The sequence below is a fragment of the Heptranchias perlo genome, chromosome 27 (genome assembly GCF_035084215.1).
Source record: "Heptranchias perlo isolate sHepPer1 chromosome 27, sHepPer1.hap1, whole genome shotgun sequence".
In the NCBI taxonomy this organism is placed as follows: Eukaryota; Metazoa; Chordata; class Chondrichthyes; order Hexanchiformes; family Hexanchidae; genus Heptranchias; species Heptranchias perlo.
Genome location: NC_090351.1, coordinates 3023758 through 3039525, shown reverse-complemented (window position 1 = coordinate 3039525; position 15768 = coordinate 3023758). Strand labels below are relative to the sequence as shown.

Below are 15768 nucleotides of genomic sequence, written 5' to 3'. Positions count from 1 at the left end.
CGGATTGACAGTTACCAGGGGGCGGAGCGAGAGCCGGATTGACAGTTACCGGGGGCGGAGCGAGAGCCGGATTGACAGTTACCAGGGGGGCGGAGCGAGAGCCGGATTGACAGTTACCAGTGGGCGGGGTGAGAGCCGGATTGACAGTTACCGGGGGCGGAGTGAGAGCCGGATTGACAGTTACCGGGGGCGGGGCAAGAGCCGGATTGACAGTTACCAGGGGGCGGAGCGAGAGCCGGATTGACAGTTACCGGGGGCGGAGTGAGAGCCGGATTGACAGTTACCGGGGGGCGGAGCAAGAGCCGGATTGACAGTTACCAGGGGGCGGAGCGAGAGCCGGATTGACAGTTACCACGGGGCGGGGCGAGAGCCGGATTGACAGTAACCGGGGGCGGGGTGAGAGCCGGATTGACAGTTACCGGGGGCGGAGCGAGAGCCGGATTGACAGTTACCAGGGGGGCGGAGCAAGAGCCGGATTGACAGTTACCAGGGGGCGGGGCGAGAGCCGGATTGACAGTTACCAGGGGGGGGCGGGGCAAGAGCCGGATTGACAGTTACCGGGGGCGGGGCGAGAGCCGGATTGACAGTTACCAGGGGGCGGGGTGAGAGCCGGATTAACAGTTACCAGGGGGCTGGGTGAGAGCCGGATTGACAGTTACCGGGGGGGCGGGGTGAGAGCCGGATTGACAGTTACCAGGGGGCGGGGTGAGAGCCGGATTGACAGTTACCAGGGCGCGGAGCGAGAGCCTGATTGACAGTTACCAGGGGGCGGGGCGAGAGCCGGATTGACAGTTACCAGGGGGGCGGGGTGAGAGCCGGATTGACAGTTACCAGGGCGCGGAGCGAGAGCCTGATTGACAGTTACCAGGGGGCGGGGCGAGAGCCGGATTGACAGTTACCAGGGGGCGGGGTGAGAGCCGGATTGACAGTTACCGGGGGGGGGCGGAGCGAGAGCCGGATTGACAGTTACCGGGGGGGCGGAGCGAGAGCCGGACTGACAGTTACCGGGGGGCGGGGCAAGAGCCGGATTGACAGTTACCAGGGGGGCGGAGCGAGAGCCGGATTGACAGTTACCAGGGGGGTGGAGCGAGAGCCGGATTGACAGTTACCAGGGGGGCGAGGTGAGAGCCGGATTGACAGTTACCAGGGGGCGGGGTGAGAGCCGGATTGACAGTTACCAGGGGGCGGGGAAAGAGCCGGATTGACAGTTACCGGGGGCGGGGTGAGAGCCGGATTGACAGTTACCAGGGGGCGGGGCAAGAGCCGGATTGACAGTTACCGGGGGGGGCGGGGCGAGAGCCGGATTGACAGTTACCAGGGGGGGCGGAGCGAGAGCCGGATTGACAGTTACCAGGGGGCGGGGCAAGAGCCGGATTGACAGTTACCAGGGGGGCGGGGTGAGAGCCGGATTGACAGTTACCAGGGGGCGGAGCGAGAGCCGGATTGACAGTTACCGGGGGGCGGAGCGAGAGCCGGATTGACAGTTACCAGGGGGCGGAGTGAGAGCCGGATTGACAGTTACCAGGGGGCGGAGCGAGAGCCGGATTGACAGTTACCGGGGGGCGGAGCGAGAGCCGGATTGACAGTTACCAGGGGGCGGAGCGAGAGCCGGATTGACAGTTACCGGGGGGCGGAGCGAGAGCCGGATTGACAGTTACCGGGGGCGGAGCGAGAGCCGGATTGACAGTTACCAGGGGGGCGGAGCGAGAGCCGGATTGACAGTTACCAGTGGGCGGGGTGAGAGCCGGATTGACAGTTACCGGGGGCGGAGTGAGAGCCGGATTGACAGTTACCGGGGGCGGAGTGAGAGCCGGATTGACAGTTACCGGGGGGCGGAGCGAGAGCCGGATTGACAGTTACCAGGGGGGCGGAGCGAGAGCCGGATTGACAGTTACCAGGGGGCGGGGCGAGAGCCGGATTGACAGTTACCGGGGGCGGGGTGAGAGCCGGATTGACAGTTACCGGGGGCGGAGCGAGAGCCGGATTGACAGTTATCAGGGGGGCGGAGCGAGAGCCTGATTGACAGTTACCAGGGGGCGGGGCGAGAGCCGGATTGACAGTTACCAGGGGGCGGGGCAAGAGCCGGATTGACAGTTACCAGGGGGCGGGGCGAGAGCCGGATTGACAGATACCGGGGGCGGAGCGAGAGCCGGATTGACAGTTACCAGGGGGGCGGAGTGAGAGCCGGATTGACAGTTACCAGGGGGCGGGGCGAGAGCCGGATTGACAGTTACCAGGGGGGGCGGAGCGAGAGCCGGATTGACAGTTACCAGGGGGCGGGGCGAGAGCCGGATTGACAGTTCCCGGGGGCGGGGCGAGAGCCGGATTGACAGTTACCAGGGGGCGGGGCAAGAGCCGGATTGACAGTTACCAGGGGGGGCGGAGCGAGAGCCGGATTGACAGTTACCAGGGGGGCGGAGTGAGAGCCGGATTGACAGTTACCGGGGGGGCGGAGCGAGAGCCGGATTGACAGTTACCGGGGGCGGAGCGAGAGCCGGATTGACAGTTACCGGGGGCGGAGCGAGAGCCGGATTGACAGTTACCAGGGGGGCGGAGCGAGAGCCGGATTGACAGTTACCAGGGGGGCGGGATGAGAGCCGGATTGACAGTTACCAGTGGGCGGGGCGAGAGCCGGATTGACAGTTACCAGGGGGGCGGGGCGAGAGCCGGATTGACAGTTACCGGGGGGCGGAGCAAGAGCCGGATTGACAGTTACCAGGGGGCGGGGCGAGAACCGGATTGACTGTTACCAGGGGGCGGGGTGAGAGCCGGATTGACAGTTACCAGGGGGGGCGGAGCGAGAGCCGGATTGACAGTTACCAGGGGGCGGGGCGAGAGCCGGATTGACAGTTACCAGGGGGCGGGGCGAGAGCCGGATTGACAGTTACCGGGGGGCGGGGCAAGAGCCGGATTGACAGTTACCGGGGGGCGGGGCAAGAGCCGGATTGACAGTTACCGGGGGGCGGGGCAAGAGCCGGATTGACAGTTACCAGGGGCGGGGTGAGAGCCGGATTGACAGTTACCAGGGGGCGGGGCGAGAGCCGGATTGACAGTTACCGGGGGGCGGGGTGAGAGCCGGATTGACAGTTACCGGGGGGGGGGGCGAGAGCCTGATTGACAGTTACCGGGGGGCGGGGTGAGAGCTGGATTGACAGTTACCGGGGGTGGGGCGAGAGCCGGATTGACAGTTACCGGGGGCGGGGCAAGAGTCGGATTGACAGTTACCAGGGGGCGGGGCAAGAGCCGGATTGACAGTTACCGGGGAGGGGTGAGAGCCGGATTGACAGTTACCCGGGGGTGGGGCAAGAGCCGGATTGACAGTTACCAGGGGGCGGGGCAAGAGCCGGATTGACAGTTACCAGGGGGGGGCGAGCCGGATTGACAGTTACCGGGGGCGGGGTGAGAGCCGGATTGACAGTTACCAGGGGCGGAGCGAGTGCCAGATTGACAGTTACCAGGGGGCGGAGCGAGTGCCAGATTGACAGTTACCAGGGGGCGGAGCGAGTGCCAGATTGACAGTTACCAGGGGCGGAGCGAGTGCCAGATTGACAGTTACCAGGGGGCGGAGCGAGTGCCAGATTGACAGTTACCAGGGGCGGAGCGAGTGCCAGATTGACAGTTACCAGGTGGCGGAGCGAGTGCCAGATTGACAGTTACCAGGTGGCGGAGCGAGTGCCAGATTGACAGTTACCAGGGTAACAGGGGGCAAGGCGAGAGACGGATAGACAGTCACCTGGGGGTAGGGTGAGAGCCAGATTTACACTAACCGGGGGACGGACGAGAGCTGGATTGGCAGTTACCGGGGGTGGGGCGAGAGCCAGTTTGACGGTTACCACAGTTACCGGGGCGAGAGCCGGATTGACGGTTAGCAGGGTTACCAGGAGGTGGGGCGAGAGCTGAATTGACAGTTACCAGGGTTACCAGGAGGCGGGGCAAGAGCCCGATTGACAGTTACCAGGGGGCGGGGCGAGAGCCAGTTTGACGGTTACCACAGTTACCGGGGCGAGAGCCGGATTGACTGTTACCAGGGTTACCAGGAGGTGGGGCGAGAGCGGGATTGACAGTTATCAGGGGGCGGGGCGAGAGCCGGATTTACAGTTACCAGGGTTACCAGGGGGCGGGGCAAGAGCCGGATTGACAGTTACCAGGGGGCGGGGCGAGAGCCGGATTTACAGTTACCAGGGTTACCAGGAGGCGGGGCGAGAGCCGGATTGACAGTTACCGGGGGGGTCGGAGCGAGAGCCGGATTGACAGTTACCGGGGGGCGGAGCGAGAGCCGGACTGACAGTTACCGGGGGGCGGGGCAAGAGCCGGATTGACAGTTACCAGGGGGGGCGGAGCGAGAGCCGGACTGACAGTTACCGGGGGGCGGGGCAAGAGCCGGATTGACAGTTACCGGGGCCGGGTTGAGAGCCGGATTGACAGTTACCAGGGGGCGGGGAAAGAGCCGGATTGACAGTTACCAGGGGGCGGGGAAAGAGCCGGATTGACAGTTACCGGGGGCGGGGTGAGAGCCGGATTGACAGTTACCAGGGGGCGGGGCAAGAGCCGGATTGACAGTTACCGGGGGGGGCGGGGCGAGAGCCGGATTGACAGTTACCAGGGGGGGCGGAGCGAGAGCCGGATTGACAGTTACCAGGGGGCGGGGCAAGAGCCGGATTGACAGTTACCAGGGGGGTGGAGCGAGAGCCGGATTGACAGTTACCAGGGGGGGCGGGGTGAGAGCCGGATTGACAGTTACCGGGGGCGGGGTGAGAGCCGGATTGACAGTTACCGGGGGGGCGGAGTGAGAGCCGGATTGACAGTTACCGGGGGGGCGGAGTGAGAGCCGGATTGACAGTTACCGGGGGGGGGCGGAGTGAGAGCCGGATTGACAGTTACCAGGGGGCGGGGCAAGAGCCGGATTGACAGTTACCAGGGGGGGCGGAGCGAGAGCCGGATTGACAGTTACCGGGGGGGGGGGGCGAGAGCCGGATTGACAGTTACCAGGGGGCGGGGCAAGAGCCGGATTGACAGTTACCAGGGGGGGCGGAGCGAGAGCCGGATTGACAGTTACCAGGGGGGCGGAGTGAGAGCCGGATTGACAGTTACCGGGGGGGCGGAGCGAGAGCCGGATTGACAGTTACCAGGGGGGCGGAGCGAGAGCCGGATTGACAGTTACCAGGGGGGCGGGATGAGAGCCGGATTGACAGTTACCAGTGGGCGGGGCGAGAGCCGGATTGACAGTTACCAGGGGGGCGGGGCGAGAGCCGGATTGACAGTTACCGGGGGGCGGAGCAAGAGCCGGATTGACAGTTACCGGGGGGCGGAGTGAGAGCCGGATTGACAGTTACCGGGGGCGGGGCAAGAGCCGGATTGACAGTTACCGGGGGGCGGGGTGAGAGCCGGATTGACAGTTACCAGGGGGCGGGGCGAGAGCCGGATTGACAGTTACCAGGGGGCGGGGTGAGAGTCGGATTGACAGTTACCAGGGGGCGGGGTGAGAGCCGGATTGACAGTTACCAGGGGGCGGGGCGAGAGCCGGATTGACTGTTACCAGGGGGCGGGGTGAGAGCCGGATTGACAGTTACCAGGGGGGGCGGAGCGAGAGCCGGATTGACAGTTACCAGGGGGCGGGGCGAGAGCCGGATTGACAGTTACCAGGGGCGGGGTGAGAGCCGGATTGACAGTTACCAGGGGGCGGGGCAAGAGCCGGATTGACAGTTACTGGGGGGCGGGGTGAGAGCCGGATTGACAGTTACCTGGGGGGGGCGAGAGCCTGATTGACAGTTACCGGGGGGCGGGGTGAGAGCTGGATTGACAGTTACCGGGGGCGGGGCAAGAGTCGGATTGACAGTTACCAGGGGGCGGGGCAAGAGCCGGATTGACAGTTACCGGGGAGGGGTGAGAGCCGGATTGACAGTTACCCGGGGGCGGGGCAAGAGCCGGATTGACAGTTACCAGGGGGCGGGGCAAGAGCCGGATTGACAGTTACCGGGGTGGGGTGAGAGCCGGATTGACAGTTACCCGGGGGCGGGGCAAGAGCCGGATTGACAGTTACCAGGGGGGGGCGAGCCGGATTGACAGTTACCAGGGGGGGGCGAGCCGGATTGACAGTTACCGGGGGCGGGGTGAGAGCCGGATTGACAGTTACCAGGGGCGGAGCGAGTGCCAGATTGACAGTTACCAGGGGGCGGAGCGAGTGCCAGATTGACAGTTACCAGGGGGCGGAGCGAGTGCCAGATTGACAGTTACCAGGGGCGGAGCGAGTGCCAGATTGACAGTTACCAGGGGGCGGAGCGAGTGCCAGATTGACAGTTACCAGGGGCGGAGCGAGTGCCAGATTGACAGTTACCAGGGGGCGGAGCGAGTGCCAGATTGACAGTTACCAGGTGGCGGAGCGAGTGCCAGATTGACAGTTACCAGGGTAACAGGGGGCAAGGCGAGAGACGGATAGACAGTCACCTGGGGGTAGGGTGAGAGCCAGATTTACACTAACCGGGGGACGGACGAGAGCTGGATTGGCAGTTACCGGGGGTGGGGCGAGAGCCAGTTTGACGGTTACCACAGTTACCGGGGCGAGAGCCGGATTGACGGTTACCAGGGTTACCAGGAGGTGGGGCGAGAGCTGAATTGACAGTTACCAGGGTTACCAGGAGGCGGGGCAAGAGCCCGATTGACAGTTACCAGGGGGCGGGGCGAGAGCCAGTTTGACGGTTACCACAGTTACCGGGGCGAGAGCCGGATTGACGGTTACCAGGGTTACCAGGAGGTGGGGCGAGAGCGGGATTGACAGTTATCAGGGTTACCAGGGGGCGGGGCAAGAGCCGGATTGACAGTTACCAGGGGGCGGGGCGAGAGCCGGATTTACAGTTACCAGGGTTACCAGGAGGCGGGGCGAGAGCGGGATTGACAGTTACCGGGGACGGGGCGAGAGCCGGATTTACAGTTACCAGGGTTACCAGGGGGCGGGGCGAGAGCGGGATTGACAGTTATCAGGGTTACCAGGGGGCGGGGCAAGAGCCGGATTGACAGTTATCAGGGGGCGGGGCGAGAGCCGGATTGATGGTTACCAGGGTTACAAGGAGGCGGGGCGAGAACCGGATTGACAGTTACCAGGGTTACCGGGGGCGGGGCGAGAGCGTGATTGACAGTTACCAGGGTTACCAGGGGCGGGGCGAGTGCCGGATTGACGGTTACCAGGAGGCGGGGTGAGAGCCGGATTGACAGTTACCGGGGGCGGGGCGAGAGCCGGATTGACAGTTACCAGGGGCGGGGCGAGAGCCGGATTGACAGTTACCAGGGGCGGGGCGAGAGCCGGATTGACAGTTACCAGGGGCGGGGCGAGAGCCGGATTGACAGTTACCAGGGGCGGGGCGAGAGCCGGATTGACAGTTACCGGGGGCGGGGCGAGAGCCGGATTGACAGTTACCGGGGGCGGGGCTAGAGCCGGACCGCCGCCAGTTGAAGGCTGCAGTGCGGCTGTGAAGGGGAGGATGAAGGACCCGGTGGGGTTCCTGCGGCGGCAGCAGGAGGCGGATAATGGGGACGGGGCCGAGCGCTGGCAGCGGATGGAGACCTTCTACAACAGGAGGTAACGCTCCCCAGCGGCCCCGGAGTGGAGACCATCCCCCGGCAGGGAACCGGGCCCGGACAACGGGGGTTCACCGTGTCACCAGGGCCTTGGGCTGCTCCCAGGTTCCTGCGGCCTGGTCACCGTGGGGGCACTGGGAGGGGTCAGTGATGGGAATGGCCCCTGGACCAGGCCTGCTGCATCCTCACATGGCTGACGGACTGGGCCGCAGGTGGGGGCTGCCCATCCCCCCTCCCTCCGGGGCTGGGCGGGGCGGGCCGGGGCCGGGGAGGGAGGGGTCAGGTGCACATGGACCCAGTGCTGTGTCCCCCTCTCCTGGTTAACCGTTTGGGGCGAGTCCTCCTCCTGCAGTGCTGGACCAGGGACTCTGGAGTTAAACAGCTGGGAATGTAGAGGCCGGTCAGGGTGTGCAGGGGTCCCGGCCAATTTGCCAGCCTGCTCTTTCTCCGTACCAACGCTGACCGCTCCTCTGGCACCTTCCGTGTTCACCCCTCTGATGCGGTGCCTCGGGGCAGCCCACCGGGGCAGGCTGACTCTCCCCATTCAGCATCCGAGCACCGCCTTGTACAATCTGTATCATTGCCTCAAAGATTAACCCTTTCCTCTGCTCTCATTCCAGGCTCTGGCACCAGCTCACGGTGGAACTGCTGGAGTTCACACTGATTCCATGTTTCCCATCTGGGGACAATCTATTACAGGTAGGAGAGATAATCAAGGTGCACAACATCAATACATTAGGTTAAATCTTCAGGATGTGCATAAAGCAGACATTTGATTAACCCTGGGGGGTGGGGATAGAGTAGGGGAGTTCGATGTCCTCTTCGGAAATGGAGTGGTAGTGTTGGAAGCTGCAGTTACAAATGGGAAGACATTTGACTGTCACAGTAAGTGCTTTGACCTCCTTGAGAAGCTGGGGGAATTAGATGAAGAGGAGTGGGAGGAGGCTTGAGTGGAGCATACACGCGGACCTGGACCAGTTGGGCCGAATGGCCTGTTTCTGTGCTGTACGTTCTTTGTAATGTCACTTTACATCCTGCCCTGTATCTGTATCCAACCAAAGTTTTGGTTGGCTTCTAAATCATTTCCTAATCTGTACTAAGTCCCACACGTACATTGGCTCCTCGATCTCTAAAGCCTCTAACGTAAAATTCTCATCCTTGTGTTTAAATCCCTCCATGGCCTCGCCTCCTCCAGCCCTACAACCTGGCAGACTTCTCATGCTAATGATGTGCCCTAAGTTGCCATGTCTGTGCAGACATTGTCTCTTCCCAATCAGATAATTATTAACCATTGGTAAACTGGGAGATAGGATGAATAAAATACTAAAATAAAAAGCTTAATTAACGAACCTGTCACAGTGGCAGCACTGTGCTCTCTCCCCTTTCTACTACCAAAAGTGACTAGTTTCACACAATCTCTCGGAGTCTCTCCTGAGTGAACCAGCCTCTTAGGTCACAAGCACATACTGTATGTTTGTTTCTCCTGCATATAGACTGTTTAGACAAAACTTGGTGACCTATCACGATAGAATGTGTATCTGCCACAGTATCGGACTGGATGCATAGATGATGCTCGGAATAGATTGATTCTTTCATAAGGATCTAGAAATTCTTTGATCTATTTGATGCTTGATATGTTGATCAAATGATAGCCTAACCACAACAACATTTATACGGTGTAGAAAACCGGAACGCCTCCCAAGGTGCTTCATAGAAGCGGAGGCGGGTCAGGCCCGGCGTTGGGCGGAGGCGGGTCAGGCCCGGCGTTGGGCGGAGGCGGGTCAGGCCCGGCGTTGGGCGGAGGCGGGTCAGGCCCGGCGTTGGGCGGAGGCGGGTCAGGCCCGGCGTTGGGCGGAGGCGGGTCAGGCCCGGCGTTGGGCGGAGGCGGGTCAGGCCCGGCGTTGGGCGGAGGCGGGTCAGGCCCGGCGTTGGGCGGAGGCGGGTCAGGCCCGGCGTTGGGCGGAGGCGGGTCAGGCCCGGCGTTGGGCGGAGGCGGGTCAGGCCCGGCGTTGGGCGGAGGCGGGTCAGGCCCGGCGTTGGGCGGAGGCGGGTCAGGCCCGGCGTTGGGCGGAGGCGGGTCAGGCCCGGCGTTGGGCGGAGGCGGGTCAGGCCCGGCGTTGGGCGGAGGCGGGTCAGGCCCGGCGTTGGGCGGAGGCGGGTCAGGCCCGGCGTTGGGCGGAGGCGGGTCAGGCCCGGCGTTGGGCGGAGGCGGGTCAGGCCCGGCGTTGGGCGGAGGCGGGTCAGGCCCGGCGTTGGGCGGAGGCGGGTCAGGCCCGGCGTTGGGCGGAGGCGGGTCAGGCCCGGCGTTGGGCGGAGGCGGGTCAGGCCCGGCGTTGGGCGGAGGCGGGTCAGGCCCGGCGTTGGGCGGAGGCGGGTCAGGCCCGGCGTTGGGCGGAGGCGGGTCAGGCCCGGCGTTGGGCGGAGGCGGGTCAGGCCCGGCGTTGGGCGGAGGCGGGTCAGGCCCGGCGTTGGGCGGAGGCGGGTCAGGCCCGGCGTTGGGCGGAGGCGGGTCAGGCCCGGCGTTGGGCGGAGGCGGGTCAGGCCCGGCGTTGGGCGGAGGCGGGTCAGGCCCGGCGTTGGGCGGAGGCGGGTCAGGCCCGGCGTTGGGCGGAGGCGGGTCAGGCCCGGCGTTGGGCGGAGGCGGGTCAGGCCCGGCGTTGGGCGGAGGCGGGTCAGGCCCGGCGTTGGGCGGAGGCGGGTCAGGCCCGGCGTTGTCTCAGTTTGCGTCGTTTATTGGAGGTTATTAGTTTTATGAGGGTTGCCTGTTGGTGGAACCAGGAAAACATTTGCGTATTGGAATAACTTCACGTCAGTGGGTTTTGATTATTATAAACAGCTTCTGGTGTATAACATTGACATTTAGTAACTCAGAATAAAAACAACAGTGGTACAAAGGTGGCCACCTGTGACGAGCATCCTACAGATCAGTATCATTCATCCATAACCAGGTGTGGAGGCTCCAGATATAACACTGCCTTTTTTCTATTCTTTTGCAGTTGTATGAAAACTTCATAAGTGACTTTGAACACAGGTGAGCATTTAGCAAGGTGACTGATGGCAGGTCTATGAGATGATTACTGTGCAGACAAGTCTGCTTTAGCCAGGTCTGGAATGTGATCTGTTTTTCTAAGGGTTCTAAAAATGGGCTGAGCTTAGACTGTTGGAGTCTGCCCCACTGACTAGAAGCACTAATGAGAATTAACAGGACTGTGTTCTCTGGAAAGTGTCAGTGTTGGCTTGGTGCATGTTAGAGTGGGTATTTATGGACTGTGATCCGTGATATTTACCACTATTTAAGATGTAATGGGATTAGAGTGGCCACCAGAGATCAAAGGTAAAAGGGCACCAAGGGCATTATGAAAGTGCCCAGTTGACAACTTTAACATGGCATCCATACAATCATAGAATCGTTATAGCACAGAAGGAGGCCATTCAGCCCATTGAGCCTGTGCTGGCTCTTTGTAAGAGCAATCCAGTTAGTTCCACTCCCCTGCTCTTTCCCTGTAGTTCTGCAAATTTTTTCTCTCCAAATAGTTATCCAATTCCTTTTTGAAAGCCACAATTGAATCTGCCTCCACCACCCCCTCTGGCAGTGCATTCCAGATCATAACCACTCGCTGCATAAAAAAGTTTTTCCTCATGTCGCCTTTGGTTCTTTTGCCAGTCACCTTAAATCTGTGTCCTCTGGTTCTCGACCCTTCTACCAATGGGAACAGTTTCTCTCTATCTACTCTGTTTAGATCCTTCATGATTTTGAATACCTCTATCAAATCTCCTCTCAACTTCTCTGCTCTAAGGAGAACAACCCCAGCTTTTCCTGTCTATCCACATAACTAAAGTCCCTCATCTCTGAACCATTCTTTTCTGCAACCTCTCTAAGGCCTTCACATCCTCCCTAAAGCACACTCAAGTGCTGGACATACGCGGGGCATTGGAGAAGAGGAAGTACAAGTTAATGTTTTGGATGGATTCCCTTTGTCATATCTCTTCTTTAGCCTTCTCAAGTTTAAAAAAAATGAATTCTTGGGATGTGGGTGTCGCTGGCGAGACCGGCATTTATTGCCCATCCCTAATTGCCCTTGAGAAGGTGGTGGTGAGCCGCCTTCTTGAACCGCTGCAGTCCATGTGGTGACGGTTCTCCCACAGTGCTGTTAGGAAGGGAGTTCCAGGATGTTGACCCAGCGACGATGAAGGAACGACGATATATTTCCAAGTCGGGATGGTGTGTGACTTGGAAGGGAACTTGGAGGTGATGGTGTTCCCATGTGCCTGCTGCCCTTGAAGCACTCAATTATGTCCTGGCTGATTATAATCTTTAGTTCAAGTGTTCATCCATTTTTTTTTATTCCCTTGCTGCCCCCTCTTTCTCCCCCCCCGCCCCCCAACGCCAAAAACACCTGGATCCTCGGCTGGGCAGTCCAGCCTGCAGTTCTCACTTGAAGGTGCCCTGAGGGAGAATGTGACTTTCTCCTTCTCCTCCTCCTCTGTTTTATCTTACAAGACCCTCTGCCCCATGATTTGGATGAGACTGGCATGCCTATGCTTTGGGAGGAAGCCTCCTGCAAAGCTCAGTTCAGGCTATGATTTGAACTCTCCTCTTAGGGCTATCGTAGCCTAGTGGTTATACTGGATTGGCAACCCTGAGTTGAGAGTTCAAATCCCATCACAACAAATTGTGAAACTGAATTCAATAAATCTGGTGATTTATGGGCTGGCACCAGAAAATGACTACAAAGCTGTTGGATTGTTGTAAAAACCCGACTGATTCACTAATGTCCTTAGGGGAAGGGAACCTGCCACCCCTACCTTGTCTGGCCTACCTGTGACTCCAGTCCAACAGGACGTGGTTAACTCTTAATGCCCTCAGGGCAACTAGGGATGGGCAATAAATAAATGTTGCCTGCATCCCAAAAACTAATAAAATTCCCAGATGCAGGTCCAGCACTCCATATTGCAGCTGACTTCCTAATACTCAATGGTGTCAGCGCACCTGGAATACTGCATACAGTTTTGGTCTCCATACTTAAGAAAAGACATACTTGCTCTCGAGGCAGTACAAAGAAGGTTCACTCGGTTAATCCCGGGGATGAGGGGGCGGACATATGAGGAGAGGTTGAGTAGATTGGGACTCTACTCATTGGAGTTCAGAAGAATGAGAGGCGATCTTATTGAAACATATAAGATTGTGAAGGGTCTTGATCGGGTGGATGCAGTAAGGATGTTCCCAAAGATGGGTGAAACTAGAACTAGGGGGCATAATCTTAGAATAAGGGGCTGCTCTTTCAAAACTGAGATGAGGAGAAACTTCTTCACTCAGAGGGTGGTAGGTCTGTGGAATTTGCTGCCTCAGGAAGCTGTGGAAGCTACATCATTAGATAAATTTAAAACAGAAATCGACAGTTTCCTAGAAGTAAAGGGAATTAGGGGTTATGGGGAGCGGGCAGGAAATTGGACATGAAGCTGAGTTCGGATCGGTCAATGCCCTGTGGGTGGCGGAGAGGGCCCAGGGGCTATGTGGCCGGGTCCTGCTCCGACTTCTTGTGTTCCTTAGATTTGTGGTTGGGATCAGATCAGCCATGATCTTATTGAATGGCGGAGCAGGCTCGAGGGGCCGATTGGCCTACTCCTGCTCCAATTTCTTATGTTCTTATGTTCTTATACATACTTGAGAGAGCTGACCTTCACCCGAGTCCAAATATTCAGCAAAATGGATGGGGGATTGGTTTGTGGCCAACCAAAGGTTTAATTTCAATCTGTTCTGACATTGTAGAACCCAGGGGAGTACCCAACACAGAAGGTTCACTATTATAGCACTGACGCTGGGAATAATGTTCTCTCTCACGCAGAATAAACCCGTTGTCCCTGGTGGAAATCATTCTACGCGTGGTTCGACAGATGAGTGGTATGTTTCTGAGCTCCATAATGGTGCATCTTTTTGTCTAGTCAGTTTGTACTTTACCATTTGAAGCCCACAAGTCTGTGTTTGTGTCCCATATTTTAAAGATTTTACACCATAATGTAAGTGTCATGGATTAACAGAAATTTCTCCTGGAGCCTCGCCCACAGCTAGTTGGAGGAAGTGGATTTTCGTTTTCTTATGTTTGTTGTAACAGGCGGAGAGAAGCTACAGCACCGCCTTAGGTCCAAGTAAGAATAAGATCAGAGTTACCCATTGATTTTAGTGTACTGGGAGCATGATGGTGTCAGCAACTGGAGAATTTTAAACTATTACATAAATATATATTGTGCTGTGCTTTTTAAAAACAATGTCAGATTAGTTTTGCACTCGGGACTAGGAACATCTGTTAAACATATGACCTCTGTATTAGTTTCATTATATTGTCTAACGGACACCGTCATTGGGCATGTGATCTCAATACTCGTGTTAACATGTACTTTATCTTTTGTGTATTTGTTGGTAAGATGGAAAGCAGAGTGCGAGTGTATTTTGATTGCTGGCTGCTTTACTTCCTTTGTTACCGAATGGTGTTGTTGATAAGTAAACACACAGAGGTGGAGTACATTTACCTGTATTGTGTGCGTGTGCAAGGGGTTTTCTACTAAAATTAGTGCATGTGAGTAAAACACTGTCTCTCTCCGTAGCCATGCTGGTGGCTGGTCATTGATCTTTAGTGGACAACACTGTTCTAGAGACCAAGTTTTAATGGCCAAGTTTATATTTTATGACCAGTGCTGCTCCTGTTGAGCACAAAAATATATATATTTGAATTATCAAGGAGAGGGATGTTAGTGCTGGGCAATGGAACTCTTCCCATTTCAGGCACACAGCGTCGGCACTGAGCACTCCCAGGTCAGGTATAGCACAGCCAGATGAAGCGTAAAGTTCCCACTACTCTACCCCAAAAACAAGCCTAAGCCTCAGCCTCACTCAGAGTTCCCCCTACTGCTGTGGCGTTTTGGGTTGAAATTGCAAATTAGTGCTGACACAAGGTCGATTTTTGCTGTTGGGCTATGTCCACTAGAAATTGGATGCAAGCTCATTTCACTGCCAACAGATAGCGGAGACTTTCATCTCATCAGTCTGGATGGACTTGAACCCAGGTCCCAGAGGTGAAAGACTAGTGTCTTAACTCGTTGGTTCCTGTTAATTTTAATTGAGGTTAAATGCTGTGTTCACAAGGATGCACCTGATTCAAGTGCCTTAAGTGCTCCTATGGGAACCGTAATAGTTGGAAAAATATACATCTGGATCTTTCTGATAGGGCCTTTATTTTATCCTTTTGCTCTCCTGAAGGGGCCAATTGTTGTTCAGGTGTTGTCCTACAGGCACTCGTAGCTGTCCAGTATCTCTGTCTTTGTGCAAGCCTCGGCAGTGAGCAGACTGTTTATCCACAGAGGGCATTACAGCGAGCCTCCATGTAGACATAAGCTATCCAGCAGGGTCACTGGATGTCAGTTGGATGTGAGAACCCTGGAGGTATTTACGTTTGAGAAAGGCATGGATGTTAGGGAACTTGGGGAAATAAATAGTGATGTCTTGAGGAGTGTACATATTACAGAGAGGGAGGTGCTGGAAGTCTTAAAGCGCATCAAGGTAGATAAATCTCCGGGACCTGATGAAATGTATCCCAGGACGTTATGGGAGGTTAGGGAGGAAATTGCGGGTCCCCTAGCAGAGATATTTGAATCATCGACAGCTACAGGTGAGGTGCCTGAAGATTGGAGAGTAGCAAATGTTGTGCCTTTGTTTAAGAAGGGCAGCAGGGAAAAGCCTGGGAACGACAGACCGGTGAGCCTGACATCTGTAGTGGGTAAGTTGTTAGAGGGTATTCTGAGGGACAGGATCTACAGGCATTTGGAGAGGCAGGGACTGATTAGGAACAGTCAGCATGGTTTTGTGAGAGGAAAATCTTGTCTCACAAATTTGATTGAGTTTTTTGAAGGGGTAACCAAGAAGATAGATGAGGGCTGTGCAGTAGACGTGGTCTACATGGACTTTAGCAAAGCCTTTGACAAGGTACCGCATGGTAGGTTGTTACATAAGGTTAGATCTCACGGGATCCAAGGTGAGGTAGCCAATTGGATACAAAATTGGCTTGACGACAGAAGACAGAGGGTGGTTGTAGAGGGTTGTTTTTCAAACTGGAGGCCTGTGACCAGTGGTGTGCCTCAGGGATCGGTGCTGGGTCTGCTGTTGTTTGTTATTTATATTAATGATTTGGATGAGAATTTAGG

General features: G+C 57.5%; 1 protein-coding gene across 2 annotated transcripts in view; it reads left to right on the top strand.

Annotated features, from left to right (window-relative positions):
- The first annotated feature begins 7423 nt into the window (after positions 1-7423).
- LOC137344343 (26S proteasome non-ATPase regulatory subunit 13-like) overlaps positions 7424-15768 on the top strand; it is a 37648-nt gene continuing 29303 nt past the window's right edge. Inside the window, exons 1-4 of one of the 2 annotated variants that reach the window (XM_068007220.1) lie at positions 7424-7573; positions 8193-8271; positions 10569-10603; positions 13419-13474. In XM_068007220.1, coding sequence (XP_067863321.1) covers positions 7476-7573; positions 8193-8271; positions 10569-10603; positions 13419-13474 — 268 coding nt within the window. In that variant the 5' untranslated portion in view covers positions 7424-7475. The remainder of the gene's footprint in view (positions 7574-8192; positions 8272-10568; positions 10604-13418; positions 13475-15768) is intronic. The other variant, XM_068007219.1, reaches the window with a different exon arrangement.